The sequence below is a fragment of the Pleurodeles waltl genome, chromosome 3_1 (assembly GCF_031143425.1).
Source record: "Pleurodeles waltl isolate 20211129_DDA chromosome 3_1, aPleWal1.hap1.20221129, whole genome shotgun sequence".
NCBI classification, from domain to species: Eukaryota; Metazoa; Chordata; class Amphibia; order Caudata; family Salamandridae; genus Pleurodeles; species Pleurodeles waltl.
Window position 1 is genome coordinate 676,281,915 of NC_090440.1, and position 19,529 is coordinate 676,301,443.

Below are 19,529 nucleotides of genomic sequence, written 5' to 3' on the forward strand. Positions count from 1 at the left end.
TCATTTGTCAGCTATCTTTGCATTTCTGAGATTACCTGGCCAACCTTCTTTAAGTCTCCTGTAGTTAGTAGGTTCTTTAAGGGTCTTATCTACATGTTTCCTCCATCACCATTCATCATGCCACAATGGGATTTGAATTTGGTTCTAACATTCCTCATGTGTGCACCCTTTGAGCCACTTCACAATTGCCTCTCAGACTTCTAACATTAAAAACAGCCTTACTTGTGGCCATTACATCTGCCCGCAGTGTGAGCAAACTGCAGGCATTGTCATGTAAGCCACCCTACCTTTTCATCTATCCCGACAAAGTGGCGCTTTGCACACCAGCCTCCTTTCTCCCAAAAGTGATTATGCCCTTTCAAGAAGGCAAATTTATCACCTTGTCTCCTTTTACACCACTGCGCGCGCGCACACACACACACACACACACACCCCTTTTTAAGGAAGAGGAGAGGCTCCGTCACCTGGACTCAAAATGAGCGTTGGTGTTCTACCTTGATCGTTCCAAAGAGTTCTGGGTGGACGATCAACTCTTTGTTGGCAATGAAGCAGTGCAGAAGAGAACCATCTCTAGATGGGTCGTTCTCTGCATTAAAATGTGCTACTGATTAAGAAGCCCCCAGAGGGTTTGCACGCTCATTCTACCACAGCAACAGCTGCAACCACTGCGTTAGCGCATGGAGTTCCAGTCCTGGACATTTGTCAGGCAGTAAGGTGGGCATCCTTGCACACATTCACCTGACTCTACTGCCTGGACAGTTCGGTCCGAAGGGATGGGTACTTTTCCCATTCTGTCCTGCAGGCTTTCTAGTATGATCTTGGTTCAGTGACCCTCCTCCAGGGATGCTATTGCTTGGGTATCTTTTCTAAGGTAAGGAATCTGCAACTAGAATTCTCGGTCAGATGAACAAGTTACTTAACTTTTGTAACATCTTATCTGGTAGAGAAATTTTCTAGTTGCAGATTCCTTACCAACCCACCGATCCTCCCTGCTCTGTGAACTGATTTCTAGGGACAGGGACTTCGCTTTCTGTGCCCTAGTTTTCATGCACCAGTTGTCACTGTTCTTCACGGCTCCCCGCTTCTGATGTGAAAATTCTTGAAATGAAACTGACGTTTGTGTCCCGGGGTGGCACCTATATAGGTCCCGCAACGTCCTATCCGGCGTGTACGGAGCCAACCGACAGCACCTAACAGCTCGCAGGGGTGCTGCTTGTGACAAATCTCTGGATCCAGATGGACGCCTGGGGAAATTCTGAGCAAAGGAATCTGCAACTAGAATATGCCCCTACCAGATAAGATGTTACTGAAGGTACGTAACTTGTTCTTCAGAACCTAACTATAGCATCCCTGTAACCTTTATTGTTTTTTAAATACTCATTCTAGAACGTCTCTGTAACATTTGTGTTTTTATTTTTATTTTCAGTTAACCAAAGGGTACCAGGGATGTTATAGTTGGGGTCCGATTTTACACGCAGAAAACATAGAAATGTATGTTAGTTATTTCAAGTAACTATAACTCATGCCCTAAGGTAACTGGCTCGACCCCTCTCCATGCACAGTTTTCTCATCAATAATTTTACTGCAAATGTTAAGTGATATTATCGATGATGTCATAGATGTCATGAGCGATGTAATATTGTGTATTAAGCAGTGCACGGTGAGGGTTCAAGTTATAGTTATCCTAGGGCACAAGATATGGTTACTTGAAATAACTCTAACTATAAAATCTGAAATGCTATGGTTTTGTGCATGTAAAATCTGAACCTAACTAGAATGTCCCTGTAACCTTTAGATTTTTCAGTTAAATTCTAGGGTTTTTTGGGGGTTTTTTTTTGTTTTGTTTTTTACATTCAGTAAGATGTCCTTTGCAATGCATGGTTTAGGGCCTGAACCTGGCATTGTGCTGTCCCCACCCAAGCTTGTTGCTTTTGCCCCCCACACCCCCCTACTTGCCATGCATTTTCCAGGTCCATGCCCCTGCTTCCTCTTAACAGCCCTGTATGGCACTTGTTCTGCAACTCCCCTTCCTGCCAGCCCTGAACAGTTAGCTTGCTGCCCCTTCCACCTCCTCCCTACCCTCTGTTGTCCGAGTCCATGCATCAGCCCCCTCCCTCTTGCTCTGCATTGTCTTATGTGCTGCCACTGCCCTCCATTTACCTTGATGTCCCTTCCCACTCATCCTGCCCTCTTATGCTCAATTCTTTGTCCCGTCGTTGCGTCTGTGCTTAGCTTGCTGCCCCAACCTCATTCCCCTGCCCTCTGATGTCTGTATGCATGCCCTCGCTCCCTCCTTTTTGCCCACCATATTCCATAGACCTGTCAATACCCATTCTATCAGCTCCAAGCGGTCTGTTGAACTGCCTCTGCCCCTCCCACATTCCTAGAATGGTCAGATGGCTGTGGTCTGTCCCAGCAGCCTCCACCCTGCCTGCCTGAGTTTTTTGCCTATATCCCCTACCTCCTGTCCTTAGTGGTCCATTTTGCTGCCACTCTCTTCGCCCCTCCATGCTCTGTTGTGTTGCAACTGCTCCTCCTGCCTGCCCTGTTGTGAAGGTCCTTCCCCTGCCCTCTCTTGTCTGTGTCCAGCCCCTACCCCTCTCTTCTATCCTCCATGGTCTTTTGTGCATGCCCCTGCCTCCTCCCTCTTTCCACCATGGCTGTTGTGCTGCCGCCAAATATCCTGCTTGCTTTGCATGGTCTTCTGTACTGCCACAGCCCCTCCCACCTGCCCAGTGTGTTCAGCCAGCTGCCCGACCCTCTCCCACCTTCCCTCCGTTGTCTGTGTATATGCCATTATAGTCTTACTGTTATTTGTTGATTCCAGTGCCAATCCTGGCTGCCCTCCATGGTCAGCTTGCAACCTCTCCTCCATTTTCCATGTTTAGACCCCTATCACATCCCTCTTGCATTGTCTGTATGTTGTCATGGCCCTTGCCTCTTTTCCCTCTGCTCTCTCTGGTCCATGTGCATGTCCCAGTCCCCTCCCTTTTGCTTTCCATGGTCTGTTGTGCTGCACTGTCGTCCTGCTTGCCCTGTGTGGTGAATTGTGCTGTTGCAACCCCTTATGCCTGCCCTGTAAGGTCAGTTTGGTGCACTTGCTCATCTCCCTCCTGCCCTCTTTTTTTCAGAGTCCATGCCCCTACCCAATTCCTCCTGCCCTCTGTGATAAAATGTAGCATACTTGCCAACATTTGAACTTGGTAAGAGGAACATTTTGGAAACCAAACCTGTGTTACTGATTATCCCCCCACCCCCCCCCCCCTTTTCCTCCATGATCCGTTGTGATGCTACTGCCTCTCCTGCCTGCCCAGCATGGGCAACTTGTCCAAACTGCATCCTCCTCCATGCCCTCAATTGTCTGAATCCATGCCCCTGGCATCTACCTCCCTACAGTATTCTAATGAACAACTAGATTGCTAGCATTCTATATTTATCACAAAAGTGTGGCACTCCGGACATCATCTTGATGTATTCAAAACTGTAATACCTAAAGCATTTCCTTTACAAATTATAAAAATGAGGGTCTTATTTCCATAGAAATTATGGTAAGTGCTCCGAAAGACTAAAATGGGGACATATTTTCTGAGTTCTCAAATAGCAACAAAGCACTTTTAAATTGTTTGCCATCTTTGTGTTTTTTTTTTTTACCCAGTTGATCACTTTGACTATGTGATAAACTTAGAGGAGAGGATGTGGCGTTACTGCCAGACCTAAAGACTTAGCAACCGGGGAACTTATACAGAGTTTCAGAGTCAACTCGACATCCTGTGATCCTGGGCAAATCACATATTCACCCCATGCCTAAAATCAAAATGAGTGTGTCTTTGTGTAATGTAACAGATGCCTATGTAAAGCACTCCAATTCCTTTGGGTCAAGTCTACACTATATAAAACTACAAAATAATCAAACGTATTCCACACTTCTGTCATTGGGCTATACAAAGGCTACATTTAGGTGATATTTGTGCTACATTTGGGCTCTTTTTTTCTCTGGTGGCCATCTTGGGAGACTTATTTGTTATGAAGCTCCATAATTTCCTCATTTACTGCAGTATCCTCAGTAGAAAATGCTTTGTTTCCCACTTCAATTCCATCAAGAGGGTGTTTAGATGTGCCATACTTTTGGCATACATTCAGAATGTTAGCACTTTAGTTGCTCATTAGACAACTGTAGTAAAGCTGCTGATTACCAGGGAGTTAACTGCCAATCTGCTGCTGGTGTTGAAAGTTTTCTGGTCTGCAGGTCAGAGTGTTTTAATGAAATAGAAGAGGAAAGTATTTGAAACGTGTCCTAATTTTTCTTCCTACAGCACTAACCATAATTTCGGAGACAAAATGAACCCCCTTATTTTGTTCCTTTCTAAATTAAATGTTTCAGGTTTTGGCAGTTTGATTCAATCAAGATGGCTTCAGGTGTGACAGTTTTGTCATAAGTAAGGCTGTTAGTGCTCTAGTTCTTTAGAACAGTGGTTCCCAGCCTGTTGTCCACGGTCCGCATGCATGGGCTGACAGGAAGGCACTTCTGCTGCTGGGGCCTCTTGACAGAAAAACATGGGTGTTTTAATTGTTAATTACTTAATTTCTGCAGAAATTTTAAAAGCACTGCAAATTATCTTGTAAATCCAGCAGCTTTCGGGCAAAAATAAAAGCATAAAAATAACTGGTGATTACTGCACCTGCTGGAGAGCGATGTTCTAGTGGCATTTTTGACTTCTCTAAGGTAGCACAGATGGTTAATATGCCTGCTGCAAAAAACATGTATCATGCAAAGAAAGTTTTTTGGTGCATAGAACAGTGGGATACTGCTTTTGTCAAAAATTTTGTTTCTGCATAGTGCATACGTTACAGTTGTAATCTAGCACAGTTAGTTATGAACTGTCATCAAAGTGCTGCATGCAAGCCACAAGGCTCAAATTATTAAGGTATGTTTTTTCCTAAGTCTTTCATTATCCTTATCCTGCTTAAAAAAGGTTTGCTGGCATAGAAATACATTCTTATTATTAAAGTCAACAGTAACCACTTTTATGTTCTGAATCCTGAGTATGTATTTCTCCAGACCAAGCATTCTTAGAAAATGCCTACCAGTGAGGATATCATGTGAATTCTACACCTTGTAGTCCCCTGTAAAGTGCTCCGACTCCCTATGCTGGTATGAGAGGTGCTATAAAACCAATTTAATACATGTGACAGAGAGGCTTTGGAGAAATACATCACAATACAGTTTACTATCTAAACAGTTGGTGAGTAACAAAGTCCAGGAGCCTCTAAGAGGAGGCTCAGGTGTATGACTTGCTCATCACTGGAACCTTGCCTGAAGAACATTCTACTTGGTAGGTGCGTAAAATGTGCAACATGCTAAACCTGGCACAATTGTCACGGAAAGCCAAAGAGTGGGTCAGTTGCAGCAATTTTAACCAAAATGGTTTTAACTCTCTGTGGAGGGAGCTTGACAGTGATGTCTGCACACTTTTTCTGTAAGGGACAAGATTCTCTTGGATGAAGGATATTGCTGTCTGAGCAATAAAGGTCCATGAATCTCAAGTTTCTTTTGCAGAGGGTTTTCCTTGAAATCAATGCCCAATGGTAATTTGATCTTCCTGTTTGTCTGTGGAATGTTCAACTGTGCTTTTCTAGCTTTGCTTCTTTATCAAACAATAGTGTGACGGGTAGTGAGCGGAAAAATCAGGCGTACTGAGAAAGTGCTGGTATGGTTAAGCTGCTCTTCACCTGGTAGAAGTGTATAGGATAGAGTGTTCAAGAAATTGTGAGCCTCTTTCTTTTAGCTGTTTAGCGTGTCACGTTATCAGAGACTTCTAGCTGCAGATTCCTTACCTTAGCATGTCCTCAGGTGTCAGACTAGACCCAGAAGGTTTTTCTTGAGCAGTGTCCCTGCACCCTAGTAAAGTGGCAATGATCGGCAGCATCTGCACTGGAAATGACATCTGCAGGACCTACATAGGCACCACCCGGGCGCAGTGAGATTGGTTAGTCTCTTTCGAGGACTGATGAGGAGAAGAGCTACACCATCAGTCACTTTTTGACTGAGCTTCTTTTGATGTTTTCTCAAATCTTTTTTAGAGCTTTTTCCTCCTGGTGTGGTAGGGATGTCCTCCAAGAAAGCTGCCTGTGGTGTCTTGAGCGTGTCCGTGACCCAAAGTCTCATCCAGAGTGCCGCACGATGAACCCGAAGGCCTAGAGAGAGCGATCCCTCAAGATCTCAACAGCTTGGCGTGCATCGCCACGACGTTCAAGATCCCGGTTGAGAGGAAGGTCCTAGGATCAGTCGCGGACTGAGAGAACCTCAGCGTACTCAGTCATCGGGCCACTCGTGTAAGTCCCGCCACAAGAGTAAGAAGTCGAAGAGGTATTCGACTTGTCCGCATCCATCTGCTATTTTTTTTTATGCTGTTCTGACCAGCCATGCATCTTCAAGTACCCTATTGTAAATAGGTTTCTAAAGGGTCTTGTAGAGGTTTCCCCCTTCCCCATTTATCATGCCTCAGTGGGACCTTAATCTTCTGCTAACATCCTTGTGATGTGTTACATTGTAGAGACTCCATAATTGTCACCCCAGACTTCTTACAATTAAAAGAGCCTCCCTTGTACCAAATTCCAGTTGCCTTAAGAGTGCGTGAGCTTCAGGTCTAGTCATCCAAGCCTCCTTACCTCACCCTCTATTCTGACAAACTGTTACTCCACACAAAGCCCCTTTTCTTCCGAAAGTGGTCACTCCATTTCACATAGGTCAATCCATCACCTTGCCTTCTTTATACGCTCCAACATCCCTCTAAAGAAGGAGTGACTCAATCGTCTGGACCCAAAAAGTGTTGTGGTTCTACTTTGATCAAACAAAAAAGTCCTGGGTGGAGGACAAACTCTTTGTGGGGTATGTTGGACTGAAGAATGGTTGGGCAGTGCGTAAGCGGATCGTCTCTAGATGGGTCACACTCTGCATAAAGAACTGCTATGCTTAAAAAAAAAAAAGTTATAAAGAAATTCTCCCTAGGTCTTGCAAGCTCATTCTGCTAAAGCTGCGATTACTGCGTTAGTACGTGGAGTTTCAGTACTGGAAAACTGCCAGACAGCAACATGGACTTCTTTGTGCATGTTTACAAAGCAATACTGTCTGGACAGTCAAGTTGATAGGGCTGGGCACTTTACCCGTTCAGTCCTGCAGGACGTCCTCCTTTGAAATTGGTCTGCAGACCCACTCCTAGGGATGGTAGTTCTTGGGTTTCTATTCTATTCTATGGTAAGGATTCTGCAGCTAGAAGTTTCTATCAGATGAACAATTTCCTTACCTTTGGTAACGCCTTCTCTGGTAGAGACGATATCTAGCTGCAGATTCCTTACCGACCCATCCTCCCCGCTCTGCAAACTGATTTCTAGAGACAAGAACTTCCCTTTCAGGGCCCTAGTTTTGATGCACCTGTGGTCATTGTTCTTCATGGCTCCCCCTCCCTGCTTCAGGTGTAGAAAGTTCACCCATCCTGCAGCTAGACCATATAAGGTGTTACCAAAGGAAGTAACTTGTTTATCAGTAACATAAAAGGTGTCATCTTAGTTGCTTGTATAGAACTTGTGCAGTGCTAAAACTGTCCCAAAGTCCTGCATCTGAACACTAGGGAAGTATAGTGCAACAAAGAAAATGAAGTAGTAGAAGAGAAAAGTGAGTGAGAAGTAATTGCCTGAACCTAGTGTCAGTGAGTTACAGGCACTGCATGGATGGGCTGTTAAAGCTACATATGGGTATGGTGCTTGGTGCTCCTTAGGCCATAGCTCTTTTTTGCAGGTTGTTGGCACAGTAATGTGCCCTGTAAGTTTCAGAGGATTGTATACATCTGCTCTCAGTTTTCCTTCCAAGTCTGTCATTTGTACCAATTTTTGCTTCAGCACACACAAGAACCATGTAGGTACACAGAAGCCCTCTGATAATGCTGTGAGACTTAGAGTGGAGCTTTATGGTTTAATAGGGATATACTAGGTGCACCCTTCCTACTCTTTGTGAACCAGGGCCCTATGAAAGAAGAGGGAGATACAAAAGCCCATTAGAAATTTAAGGGCACTATCTGCCTCACCGCTGCTATATTCTTCCCAGGAAGTGTGACATGGACATGGTTTTGTGCATCAACTAGTTAAGGAAACCCGAGCTGTTTATGTGCCATCTGTCTAGCAAGCTTCCATCTGGGAATAGCCAGCTCCAGCCTCCTGCCTGTAGCATTTGCAGCCACAAGGTAGCTAGGTATTACGTGAAACCCATTCAGCTGAAACTAACCAACCCACAGCAAATCGCACAGTGAAAATACTGAGTTCTAGTCCACTAGCCTTGTATTAGTATGGAGTGGCTCTCCCAAGTCAATGTTCAGGGTTTCTCATTGCCCACATCAGGGTTTAGGAGTTCCACTGCTGTGGACCAGAGGTGAATTCTAATTCCTAAGCTGGTGTCTAAGAGCAACCTGCTTCCTTTCCTGAGGTCCAGACATGCTGTCCTATTGCCATCTTGTTAGAATTTATGTGGAGGGATGCTTGAAGCAATGAGCTTGGCACTGAGGAGAAAGGGATACTGGCTTTACCATACAGCGAGGAGCTGCCTAGTTCAGATACCTATAGGGTACATGTAGCTGTGTAAAGTCAGAAGCTGGCGGCAACAAGCATTGAGTGGGACATGGGAGAAAGAGTTGTCCCCCAGGACTGTGGTAAGATGAATATCTGATAGAGATATCTAGGTGCAAATTCCTCACTTTAGAATCCTCCCCACGCTCAAGGCTGGATCTGGAATTTTTTTCCCCTAGCATGTCTGCACGTCAGAAGAGAGCATCTCGTTACTCCATATCGACCTCGTCCACTGGATGTGACGTCAACAGAGTCCATATAACCCTCTTGCTGCATCGCAGATATCGGTCCTTTTCTGCGCTTGCAACGCAGATCTAGAGCAGTTAGCGAGTGTTTTTTGGCACATCGCAACAGTTTGTCAAGGAAACACTGTGCTTTTTGTGATGTCATCGGGGTTTAAGCCCTGTGGATCTTGTGGCAAACAAAAGTTTGTAACAGAACCTCACACCATTTGTATGTGGTGCCTTGGAGAATACCAGGACTCCTTGAAGTGCGGTTCCTGTTGTTGTTTCCGGCTAAAGGCATTTAGAGCGCATCGCATGAAAATTCTGGCAACGCGACTATTGGAGGCACAATGGCGCCGTCAGTCCTCATCAGAATCTGGAAATTTTTCCCCTAGCACATCTGTGTGTCAGAAGAGGGTGTCGTGTGAATCCATAGCAACCTCCTCCACTGGATGTGACGTCGACGGAGTCTATATAACCCTCTTGCCGTCACACTGACATCAGTCCTTTGCGCTTGCAATGCAGATCTTAAGCGTTTTTCGGTCCATCGCAACAGTTTTTGAGGAAAGAGTATGCTTTTTTTTTATGTCTTCAGGGTTTAAACCCTGTGGATCTTGTGGCAGATAAATGTTTGTCACAGATCCTCAGACCATTTGTATGTGGTGCCTTGGATGATACCAGGACTCCGAGGAATGCTGGTTCTGTTGTCACCGGCTGAAGGCATTGAGAGAGTGTTGCATGAAAATTCTGGCAGTGACTATTAGAGACAAAGCGGTGGTGTCTATTCTCGTCAAAAGTCCAGAGACCGATTGAGGAGCCGTTCGCGTGAGCCTTCTCCGTCGACATCAAAGGAGGCTTCAAAGCACAAAAGTTCAAAAAGCAAGTTAGTCTCCGATGCGGTCACCCAACCTTCAGCTGCAGAGCACGAGTCCACCTGCACTTCCCTAAATTTCTTGGAGCCAGAGCCACTCTAGCCCAAATGGGGGAATATTATAATTCCCTGCATTAAATCTTTGGGCATCAGTGATTTTCAGCCCCAAGATGCAAGAGGTGACCAGACTGAATCCTCGCCAGCGTGTTCACCTTCAGTGACAGTTGGGCCCTCTGTATCTGTTATCAGATTCGTACCAGCACCAGTGCACAGCCCCTTGGGGTTACCACCTTCTGCGCTGCAAGGGCGCGAGTTATAGTTATCTTACGGCGCTGCTTACTATAACTGCTGAATTTCTATGGTTTTGTACGGGTAAATTCAGAAGCTGACTAAAACGTCTTGTCGAGTAGGCTCTCATTATCATTATTCAGCTACTGTTACATTCGCTGCAGCAGGGTGAAGTGTATAAGTGGCCAATAAAGGCCAGGTAGGATCATCATTACTTAGAGGACCTAACGTAACATGTAAAATTGTATGGGGTAGGACGCCATCAAGCCAATTATTATGTTCTTGATAACATAGAGGGATTTCTAGATATGCATATGCTCTCTATTGTGCAGGTACGTTTTCAGGTGCATAGTGATGAAATGATGGTATTCCCATCAACTGCTGGAAATGTGACCCAACAATAAAAAAAAGTTCTGGTATGTAGGCTGGGTGAGCCTCAACAACAGATGTGACTGGACCCCCCCTGGGCTGTGCCAGTAAATGAGCACTAAGGGGTGGTCCTTTATTGCCTGCAATTGCTACCTGTTGTGGATTCGCCATGTGAATGGAAACTTTTGCTCAGCGATAAGCACACTAAATGTGGATTATCCTTTTACAGTTCAAGCTTGAACAACCTACAGCGTTAGGTACCCCCTACTTAGCTGAGGAGGAAGTCCTCAATACCACAGACGTCTCCGTATATAGTACTGAGATGTCTAGTGAGACAGAAATACTCAGGAGGACCAGAAAATTAGAGCCTGACCAAACGTTGGTGGTGCCATGTCGCATCGGCTCTCATTATTCTAATGAGACTACTGGATTTGAGCTGCAAAATCGCCTGCGATGTGGTAGACTAAGTCGAATCCACTACAGGTGACACCTGTCACCCCATTCCGGGTTTTTCTCCAGCTAACTAACAATGCCTCATCTCTACCCAAGAGCAGGGCTGATTGGGCAACCGAGCGCATGACACAATTGATTCCTCAGGGAATTTGTTGTCATTCAGATCACATCCGTTTCTCTCAATTACATTAGTATCACATGTACAAGGACAAGGAGGCAGTATATGTTTCAATAAGGTTTTAATGAAGCAACTACATCTTAGATAATAAAGCATGTACTGCAATAACCAGGACGATAAAGCATGACGGGATTAAAATAGTGACAAGGAGAGTGAAGCATAGACATAACGCTACCATATTGTCACTAGAGTCAATAGACTAATTCCTACCTAGACTATATTAGAGCACAGCATGTTAAGCTCTAGTTCTGCCCTTCAGGTTCCCCAGGGAAGAATCATCCCTCATACCTGAGCAAGAGGCCTGAAGTCTGCATAAGCAGCTGTAGCAAAGCGTTCAACAATCGGCATACAGTGGTGGTCATCTGGCTGTAATCTCCCTCTAACGTGTATGGGATAGGAAAGTGTTTTTATAATAAAACAGCTGATGTTCTCAGAAAATGTCCCTACTTAAGGATGTGTATGTTTCTCTGAATATCAGAGACAGTTACCACGTTTACTGACAACCTATCTTACTGCAGCCTTGAGAAAAGCACAGAGTGAGCAAAATGTCTTATTGAAGAACTAATTGCTGGCCTAGGCATAGAACAGCTAGATAGCGAGAAATAAAACAAGACCACAAATGTGGTTATTGTTAAAATAATAAGCAAAGCTGAATAAAATATATATAGGGTCAAGTGAACAGCGGCAGGCCTAGTGTGCTAAAATTATGTGCATGGAGCTATAACTAAAATGGCTACACATCAGTCCCTGTAACCTTTGTTTTTTTTCAGTGAATATACATAGATATGCTATATATGCTGAGCCAGGATTTCTCAGCTTGTGTACTATTGAACCCCCATTTGGGGGTATAGAGTTACACCCTCTCTGTAGGGTTATTTTCTCTCATTTACAATATCAAGAATCTGTAAGGTTTAGTATTCCTTATATGATACCTTTGATAATTGTTACTCCATGGGAGTCTCAGTGGATACCTTTTGATAACAATTTTTATTTATAATGATCCTCTTAGTCTTGGTTAGTATGATGAAGTGTCTCTTATATTTTTTTTATAAAGTATTTGTGTGACCTTATGCCTCATTTATGCGTTCATCAATGGAATGATGTGCCATTGATGGAATAGTACAGTACTGAGAGTGCCTGTCCCTAAATTCTGTCTTGTATATTCAAAGAAGATAGCTTGCAGCCTACATCATTAGTGTGTGGGTTTTGCTTTTACCCCTGGTACTTGCTTTGTTTCAGTAACGGGTGACATTACTTATGATTGATAGTAAAAGTTCTCTGCTTTTGCTGGATATAGTACATTGTAAACCAAAAGGTTTTCTTCTTATGAGACTTAAGACACTATATTTTTGCTCTTGTAGTTCTGTCTTATAGCCATTACAGTTTGGTGGCTATTCTACACCTTTCTGTAGACATTTGTTGGTTTATACCTGTCCTTTGAACATTATTCTTTCATTTTCCTGACAGTCATGCCATCATAAGTCCCCATTAAGACGTCGTCTTCCTGTAGAGTCTATTCACTCTAATGTACAGGGTAATATTCTTGACTCTTGAGGCATTGTTCCGATGTTTTGCGTTATTATTTAGGATTTCCTTCTTTCCTAAAGGAAATTTCCTACTAATGGTGTACTGGTTTCTTCTCTATGAAGATGTTCATATACGTTTGTACATGACTTTTATTTGCTTCATAACTTTTGTAGGAGATTTTTATTTCTATATTAAAGGGTCATTGCTCTTCTAGGTGACAACTATTTTCATCATTCAACTGACTCTAGTTGTTGGTTGTTTGGGTTCACACTTTGCAGAGTTCTGGCTCTAGCAGGAATATACAAAATCAGTCTGATCCTTTTTTTTACTTATAGAATCCTTAACATTTTCCAGTTTAGGTATGGGGAAAGCTTTTCTATATCATCTGTAGATGGGTCCCTAGTCATACACTAAGATCACGTACTAACCCTGGTTTTCGCTACGCTATCAAGGTTTCTTTTTCGTATTTAGTATCTTATTCAACTTTACACTACTATTGTTTAATGGTGGTGTCTAAGGCAACTTGCATTACTCTGACGGGTTGGATGGCTGTGGCTTTCCTAAGTGGTATGATGCCCAAAATAGTTTCCATAATGGTATGTCAGTATTGTCTGACTGATTACTTTGATTTATTATATATATATATATATATATAATAAATGTGTGTGTGTGTGTGTATGTATATATGTTGGGGATATCCTAGAGGTATTTGTATCTTCTCTAGTTAATTTTCTTAGGGAAAAGCCTGCTTTTATGCCAGTAGTTGCCCTTGTTGTCTTTAAGTTTTTTTTATACAGAATTCTTTCTGCTTTCTTCACAGGAGATGAACCTTTTCTGTGTGTTTTTTACAGGGCAGATCTGGCTAGGACAGGTATTGATATGGCACTGAGGTATACAGTGGCACTACTTGCTGATCTGTGTTTCACAGGTATCAAACACGCCATTTGGGTCTGAATGTAGGAGTAAGGAGTCACCTGTGGCCGAATGGTTAAGGTCTCAGACTCTCCCACTAAAATTTTAGGGTTCTAGTCCAGGTGTATCTGTGGTCATTTCCCTGCTTTAATTTCTTGGTAACTAAATTTATATACATAGGGTAACTTGGCAAAATTAGCTTAACATCATGGATAACATTATCCTCATGCTTTCAATGTCTGTCTTTTATTACTTTGGTCCTTTCCATAGATTTTATGGGGTGAGCATACATGGGTTCGGATCTCATTAACCCCTTGGGTGCCGTGGACGAGCTGGCCTCGAAACGCACTAGGCATCAGGGATCTGTGTGTTTTTTTTTTTTTTGTTTCTTTTTGTTTGTTGGGGCGACCCCTTGTGCAAGTGTCGCTCCCCAGTGGTGGCACATAACTCTTTGCCATTTCTGCCCCCCTGGGGGGGAGATTGTCCTATTATTTTTAGGCTTATCTGCCCCCAAAGGGGCCACAGCCACAAAAACTAAAAAAATCTCTGGTGTCTGTTTTTTTGTGTGTAGGTTGGGGGGATGGGGGAGGGGATTCCTTGGGCAAGAGTCGCTCCCCAAAGGGGGCACATAAGTGTTGGCTATTTCTGCCATTGGGGGCAGATCAGCCTATTTTTGTAAGGCTCATCTGCCCCCAAGGGGGGCAGAAAGCCCATGATACGTCAAGGAAGATTTCATTTATTATTTTTTATTTTATTTTTGTATTTCATTTTTTTACAAAAAAGAGGGTAGGGTATGGTCATACCTCCACCCCAAATAAATGGGGACAAAGTTGTTCTACCCACCGGTGGGCAGATGGGGCAGTTACCCTACTAGATGCCAGGGAATTTTTTGAAAAATTTGAGGGGTGGAGACTGCCAACCAGTATGGGTTATGCTTCCCCCCCCCCCCCCCCCCCCCCCCCCAACCCAACTGAATGGGCTAACAGCCTTTCAGTCCCCCCACCCCCCTTGCAAACTAAAGGCCCTTATCCTAACGGCCAGCAAGAGCACATTTGATTATTTTGGAGTTTGATTTTACATTTGGGCTAAGAGAGCTTGGCTAACTCTCAGGAGACTGAGGGGACCGTTGGGTGGTAGAAAATTTGAGGTTTGAAGAGGGTTCTGGGTAAGAAAACACTGGGGATCCACGCAAGTCAAACTTCCCTGGACTCCCTCTGGTGTCTAGTTTTCAGAAATGTCTAGGTTTGGTAGGTTTCCCTAGATGACTACTGAGCCCAGACCAAAAACACAGGTGCCCCCCCTTGCAAAAACAGGTAGTTTTGTAATAGATAATTTTGATGTGTCCATGTTGCGTTTGTGACCCTTCCCTGTCGTGGGCACTAGGCCTATCCACACAAGTGAGATACCATTTTTAATGGGCGATGTGGGGGAATGCTGGGTGGAAGGACGTTTGTGGCTACCATCAGATTCCAGCACTTTTTCCTCACATTTCGGTGCTGCAAAGTATTTTTAGCTACATTTTCAGGTATGCAAAGGATTCTGCGTAACAGAACCCAGTGAGAGCCCCACAAGTCACCCCATCCTGGATTCCCCTAGGTGTCTAGTTTTCAAAAAGTGGACAGGTTTGCTAGGTTTCCCTCGATGCCTGATGAGCTAGAGGCCATAATCCACAGCTATGCACTTTGCAAAAACATGTCAGTTTTCATTAGCCATGTTGTGTTCTGGGGCATTTCTTTTCACGGGCACTAGTCCTCCCCACACAAGTGAGGTGCTGTTTTTATCGAGAGACTTGGGGGAATGCTGGGTGGAAGGAAATGTGTGGCTCCTCTCAGATTCCAGAACTTTCCATCACCGAAATGTGAGGAAAAAGTGTTTTTTTGTCAAATTTTGAGGTTTGCAAAGGATTCTGGGTAACCAGATTTGGTGAGAGCACCACAAGCATCCCCATCCTGGGTTCCCCTAGGTGTCTAGTTTTAAGAAATGTATAGGTTTGCTAGGTTTCCTGAGGTGCTGGCTTAGCTAGGCACTTTTCAAAGAACACGTCTGATTTCAATGTGAAAATGTGATGTGTCCCTGTTGTGTTTCCTGTTGCGGGCAATAGGCCTACCCACACAAGTGAGGTACCATTTTAGCAGGGGAATTGGCTGAACACCGAATAGAAGAACAATAGGGACCCCGGAATTCAGAGGTGTGCAAATAACCACTGCTTCTCAACACCTTATCTTGTGCCTATTTTGGAAATACAAAGGTTTCCTTGATAACTATTTTTCACTCTTTATATTTCACAAAATTATTTGCTGTATACTCAGTATACAATGAGGACTCATTGCAAGGTGCAGCTCATTTATTGGCTCTGGATACCTAGGGTTCTTGATGAACCCTGCAAGCCCTATATATCCCCGCACTCAGAAGAGTCCAGCAGACATAACTGTATATTCCTTTAAAAAATCTGCCATAGCTGGAAAAAGTTACAGAAGAAAACGTGGACAGAAATGGCTGTTTTTTTCAACTCAATTTCAATGTTTTTTTATTTCAGCTGTTATTTTCTGTAGGAAAACCTTGAAGGATCTACACAAATGACCCCTTGCCGAATTCACAATTTGTTTTCTACTTTTCAGAAATGTTTACCTGTCCAGGATCTACCATTGGTTTCACACGCATTTCTGCCACTAACTGGAAAGAGGCTGAATGCACAAAAAAATAGTAAAAATGTGTTAGGTCCCAGTAAAATGCCAAAATTGTGTTGAAAATGTGGTTTTCTGATTAAAGTTTGCCTGTTCCTGAAAGCTGGGAAGATGGTGATTTTAGGACCACAAACCCTTTGTTGCCATTTTCAGGGAAAAAAACACATGCTTTCTTCTGCAGCACTTGTTTCCCATTTTACTGAAAATAACAAAATGTTAGCTGTATTTTGGCTAATTTCTTGGTCTCCTCCAGGGGATCCCACAAACTCTAGTTAAATTTAGAATCCCCAGGATGTTGGGAAAGGAGGACGCAAATTTGGCGTGGATAGCTTATGTAGACGAAAAGTTATGAGGGTCTAAACGTGAACTACCCCAAATAGCCAAAACAAAAAGGCTCAGCACACAAGGGGGGAAAAGCATGGCAGCGAAGGGGCTAAGGGTGAGAATATTTTTATATTCATATTGTTGGTTGGCTTCTGACAGATTAGTCTACTTACGTGGATAAGTTTAATCCCATGCATTTTAATGTCTTAGGACGTTACTTACTTGTGGTTCCTTCCACTGGTTTTTATTTTGTAGAGTATGTTATTGCTCACCTAAATATAATAAATGACCAGTCTCTTTCTTTTAATGGTCTCAGTTCAGACCCTCCTCTGGGGATGGCATGACTTTGGTATCTGATTCTAAAGTAAGGAATCTGTGGCTAGATGTCTGTATCAGATGAACAAGTTACTTACCTTCAGTAATATATTATCTGGTACAGGCAAGATCTAGCTGCAGATTCCTTAACGATCCTCCCTGCTCTGGAAACTGAGTCCTCTTGTGTAAAGATTTTGTTATGGAAATTCACATCCTGAGTTGAGAATTCAGTGATTGTGACACAAGGGTGTCTATTATTTTAGCATACTGTTTCAAAAGGCAGTTTCTATATGTGGCTCCATGTTTTGGGAGCGGAAAACAGTCACAGAAGAAATACTGTCTGTATGTACTCAGCTGACATCACATCCGGTGAACGACATCGATACAGAGTCACGTGAAGCCCTCTTCCAATGTGCAGACATGATATGGGAAAAATGTTTCCAGATCCAGTCTCGCGCCTGGGGAGGATTCTAAAGTAAGGAATCTGTGGCTAGATCCTGTCTGTACTAGATAATGCGTTACCAAAGGTAAGTAACTTGTTCTTTTCCTCGTTTCCAATGCCCACCTACTCAAACACCATCTTCACCCAATTGCAGTGTGCAGCTGGACTTTCTCTCTTGAAAATGACATCTGTCTGAACCCTCACCACGAGGTCAGGCAATAGACACTGCAGGCTCACTTGGTGTGCTTTCTTTGTGGCCATGGAGCTATATGCTGCTACAAACTAGTGCCATGAGCGAGCTGTGGTTCTGAAACTCACCCTCCTTATACCTGCTTAGGAACTCTGTTGTGCGGGTACCCAACGCCATCTAGCTTGAACTTGTGTGAAATTTACCCATAAGCAACTGTTTCTGATCTAGAGTGGGTGGGCTATCTAATTTTTGTGTTTTATGGGCACCACGATTGACACCCAACACTATCCGAGGACACCACATACCACAATTGGCATTCGTCTACAGCAACAACACTGAGACTTCTTCTCTAAACAGCAGATTGCCAGGGCAAAGATCATAGTTTCTGCTTATGTACATGAGCAAGAGAGTTTACATGGCAGAGTCAGCAGCTGTACAGGATAACAGGGTGAGCAAGTACATACGAAGACTTTTAACAATGAGACATTTAGACGCTCAAAAACTAAAAGGAGAGTGTGGGGTAGTTTAAAACGTCAAGGTGGACCAAATTCGGGTTCTGACCGCCAGGGTCCAAGAGTGCACCACTGGTAGCACCACATACGAACAAGGAGAGACTGTGGAAGAGGGCTTGTGACTCAGCGACGAGGAGCCTAGCACAACATAGACAATAATTATCTGCAGCGCATTCCACTGATTATCCTGAACAAATTGTGCAGCTACATAAATTTGAGACCCTGAGTGCATAGTATTGAATTGTTAGTATAGTACTTTCTTATTTTTGGTTGTACATTGATTTATTTCAAGCTATTCTGCATCTCTAGTCCTACACCACATCCCTGACTATTCCTTGGATTGCTTTGTTTAGCTAACTGCAGGATGAGGTTTTATGAGGGTGTACTTTGTGTTTAGCTTCAGGACCAGCAGTTGATAAAACACCAGAACATCAGTAGAAGGAAAGGCCCCAAATGTCACAGTTGGTGCCGAGTAACCCCTCTCTCTCCTGGGACCGCTGAACTAGTTCCCTTAAAAGAACTAATGCTCACAAAATATTCTCTGCTCTCTTAATGCCCGATATTTGTGTTAGTGTGCAATGAAATCCAACTACAATTCATTTTTTTCATTTTTTGCCAAATTATAGCGATTCAGTACACTTGGGGGAAAAGTAGCCACATCCGTGCTTTGTACTTTCTTTAGCCAGACGTGTACCTTACTTAATTTCTCAAGCTAATATATTTTTTGGGACATTTTCTTCTTTTTCCTCAGATTGATGATGGAACCGGAATGAAACGTGAGGGCACAGTGGATGACCTTATAAAGATGGTGGAAGAGCTTACCAGGATCCACTAACACTTCTGACGTCCAGTACACTTGTTAATGGGAAATATTCCCCGCACCAAGTTCTGCTTGTGGCTAGTCCTGTCTGGAAAGGACAACCATGGCACTTGGACATGGACATTTAAGAGACTGCAGTGATCACATCAGCAGCTGCTCGGTGAACCCGTGGATGCTTCTTAGCTGTGTGCCAGAAAGTTTTCTGGACATAGGGCTAACGGAGCTTTTAGTGGTGTGTGAGCCTGAGGGGGGATATTGGTCTGTCATATAAATGTGATTATCTCACATTTGGTGGTTAATAATATTTTATCTTGAATTGTGCTCTGTGTTGGTTCAGAGCTCCTGTGTCCTCCTTCCCATTTCTATTCCCTCCCAAGTAGACACTTTTGGCTGAAGGAATAAGGTGACTGGAGGGCGATTGAAGGCTAGTATTCCGCTTCTGAGTATAAGAGGGTACATGCTCCCTAGTCTAAAGAAAATCACCTGTTCTTGATTTTTGAGTTTTACCAAATAAAGTAGTCTAAAAACCAGTGGGGGATCCTGTCTTACTTTTTTCTCATTTTCTATTCCTTTTTCTGTATGAATTGTGAACACAAAACTGTTAGTATATCATAGGTATCCCTATTTATTAAAAGAACCCTCCTCCACTAGTCATGCTAGTGGCATGTGTCATCTTTGGGATCTCAGCCAGCATACCTAATGTATCTGGGTGGGGCCTATGCTTAAGTAATAATGGAGCTCTTGGATTTTCAAGGGAGCTATTTTTTAAAGTTATTATTGGAAACGTTTGACAAGGTTAAAAAC

The 19,529-nt window shown here is 43.5% G+C and overlaps 1 protein-coding gene across 2 annotated transcripts in view; it reads left to right on the forward strand.

Moving 5' to 3' along the window:
• DDB1 (damage specific DNA binding protein 1) overlaps positions 1–19,255 on the forward strand; it is a 682,863-nt gene extending 663,608 nt beyond the window's left edge. For both annotated transcript variants that reach the window (XM_069223262.1, XM_069223263.1), the window contains exon 27: positions 18,657–19,255. In XM_069223262.1, the coding sequence (XP_069079363.1) occupies positions 18,657–18,740 (84 nt within the window). In that variant the 3' untranslated portion in view covers positions 18,741–19,255. The remainder of the gene's footprint in view (positions 1–18,656) is intronic.
• The last annotated feature ends 274 nt before the right edge of the window (positions 19,256–19,529 follow it).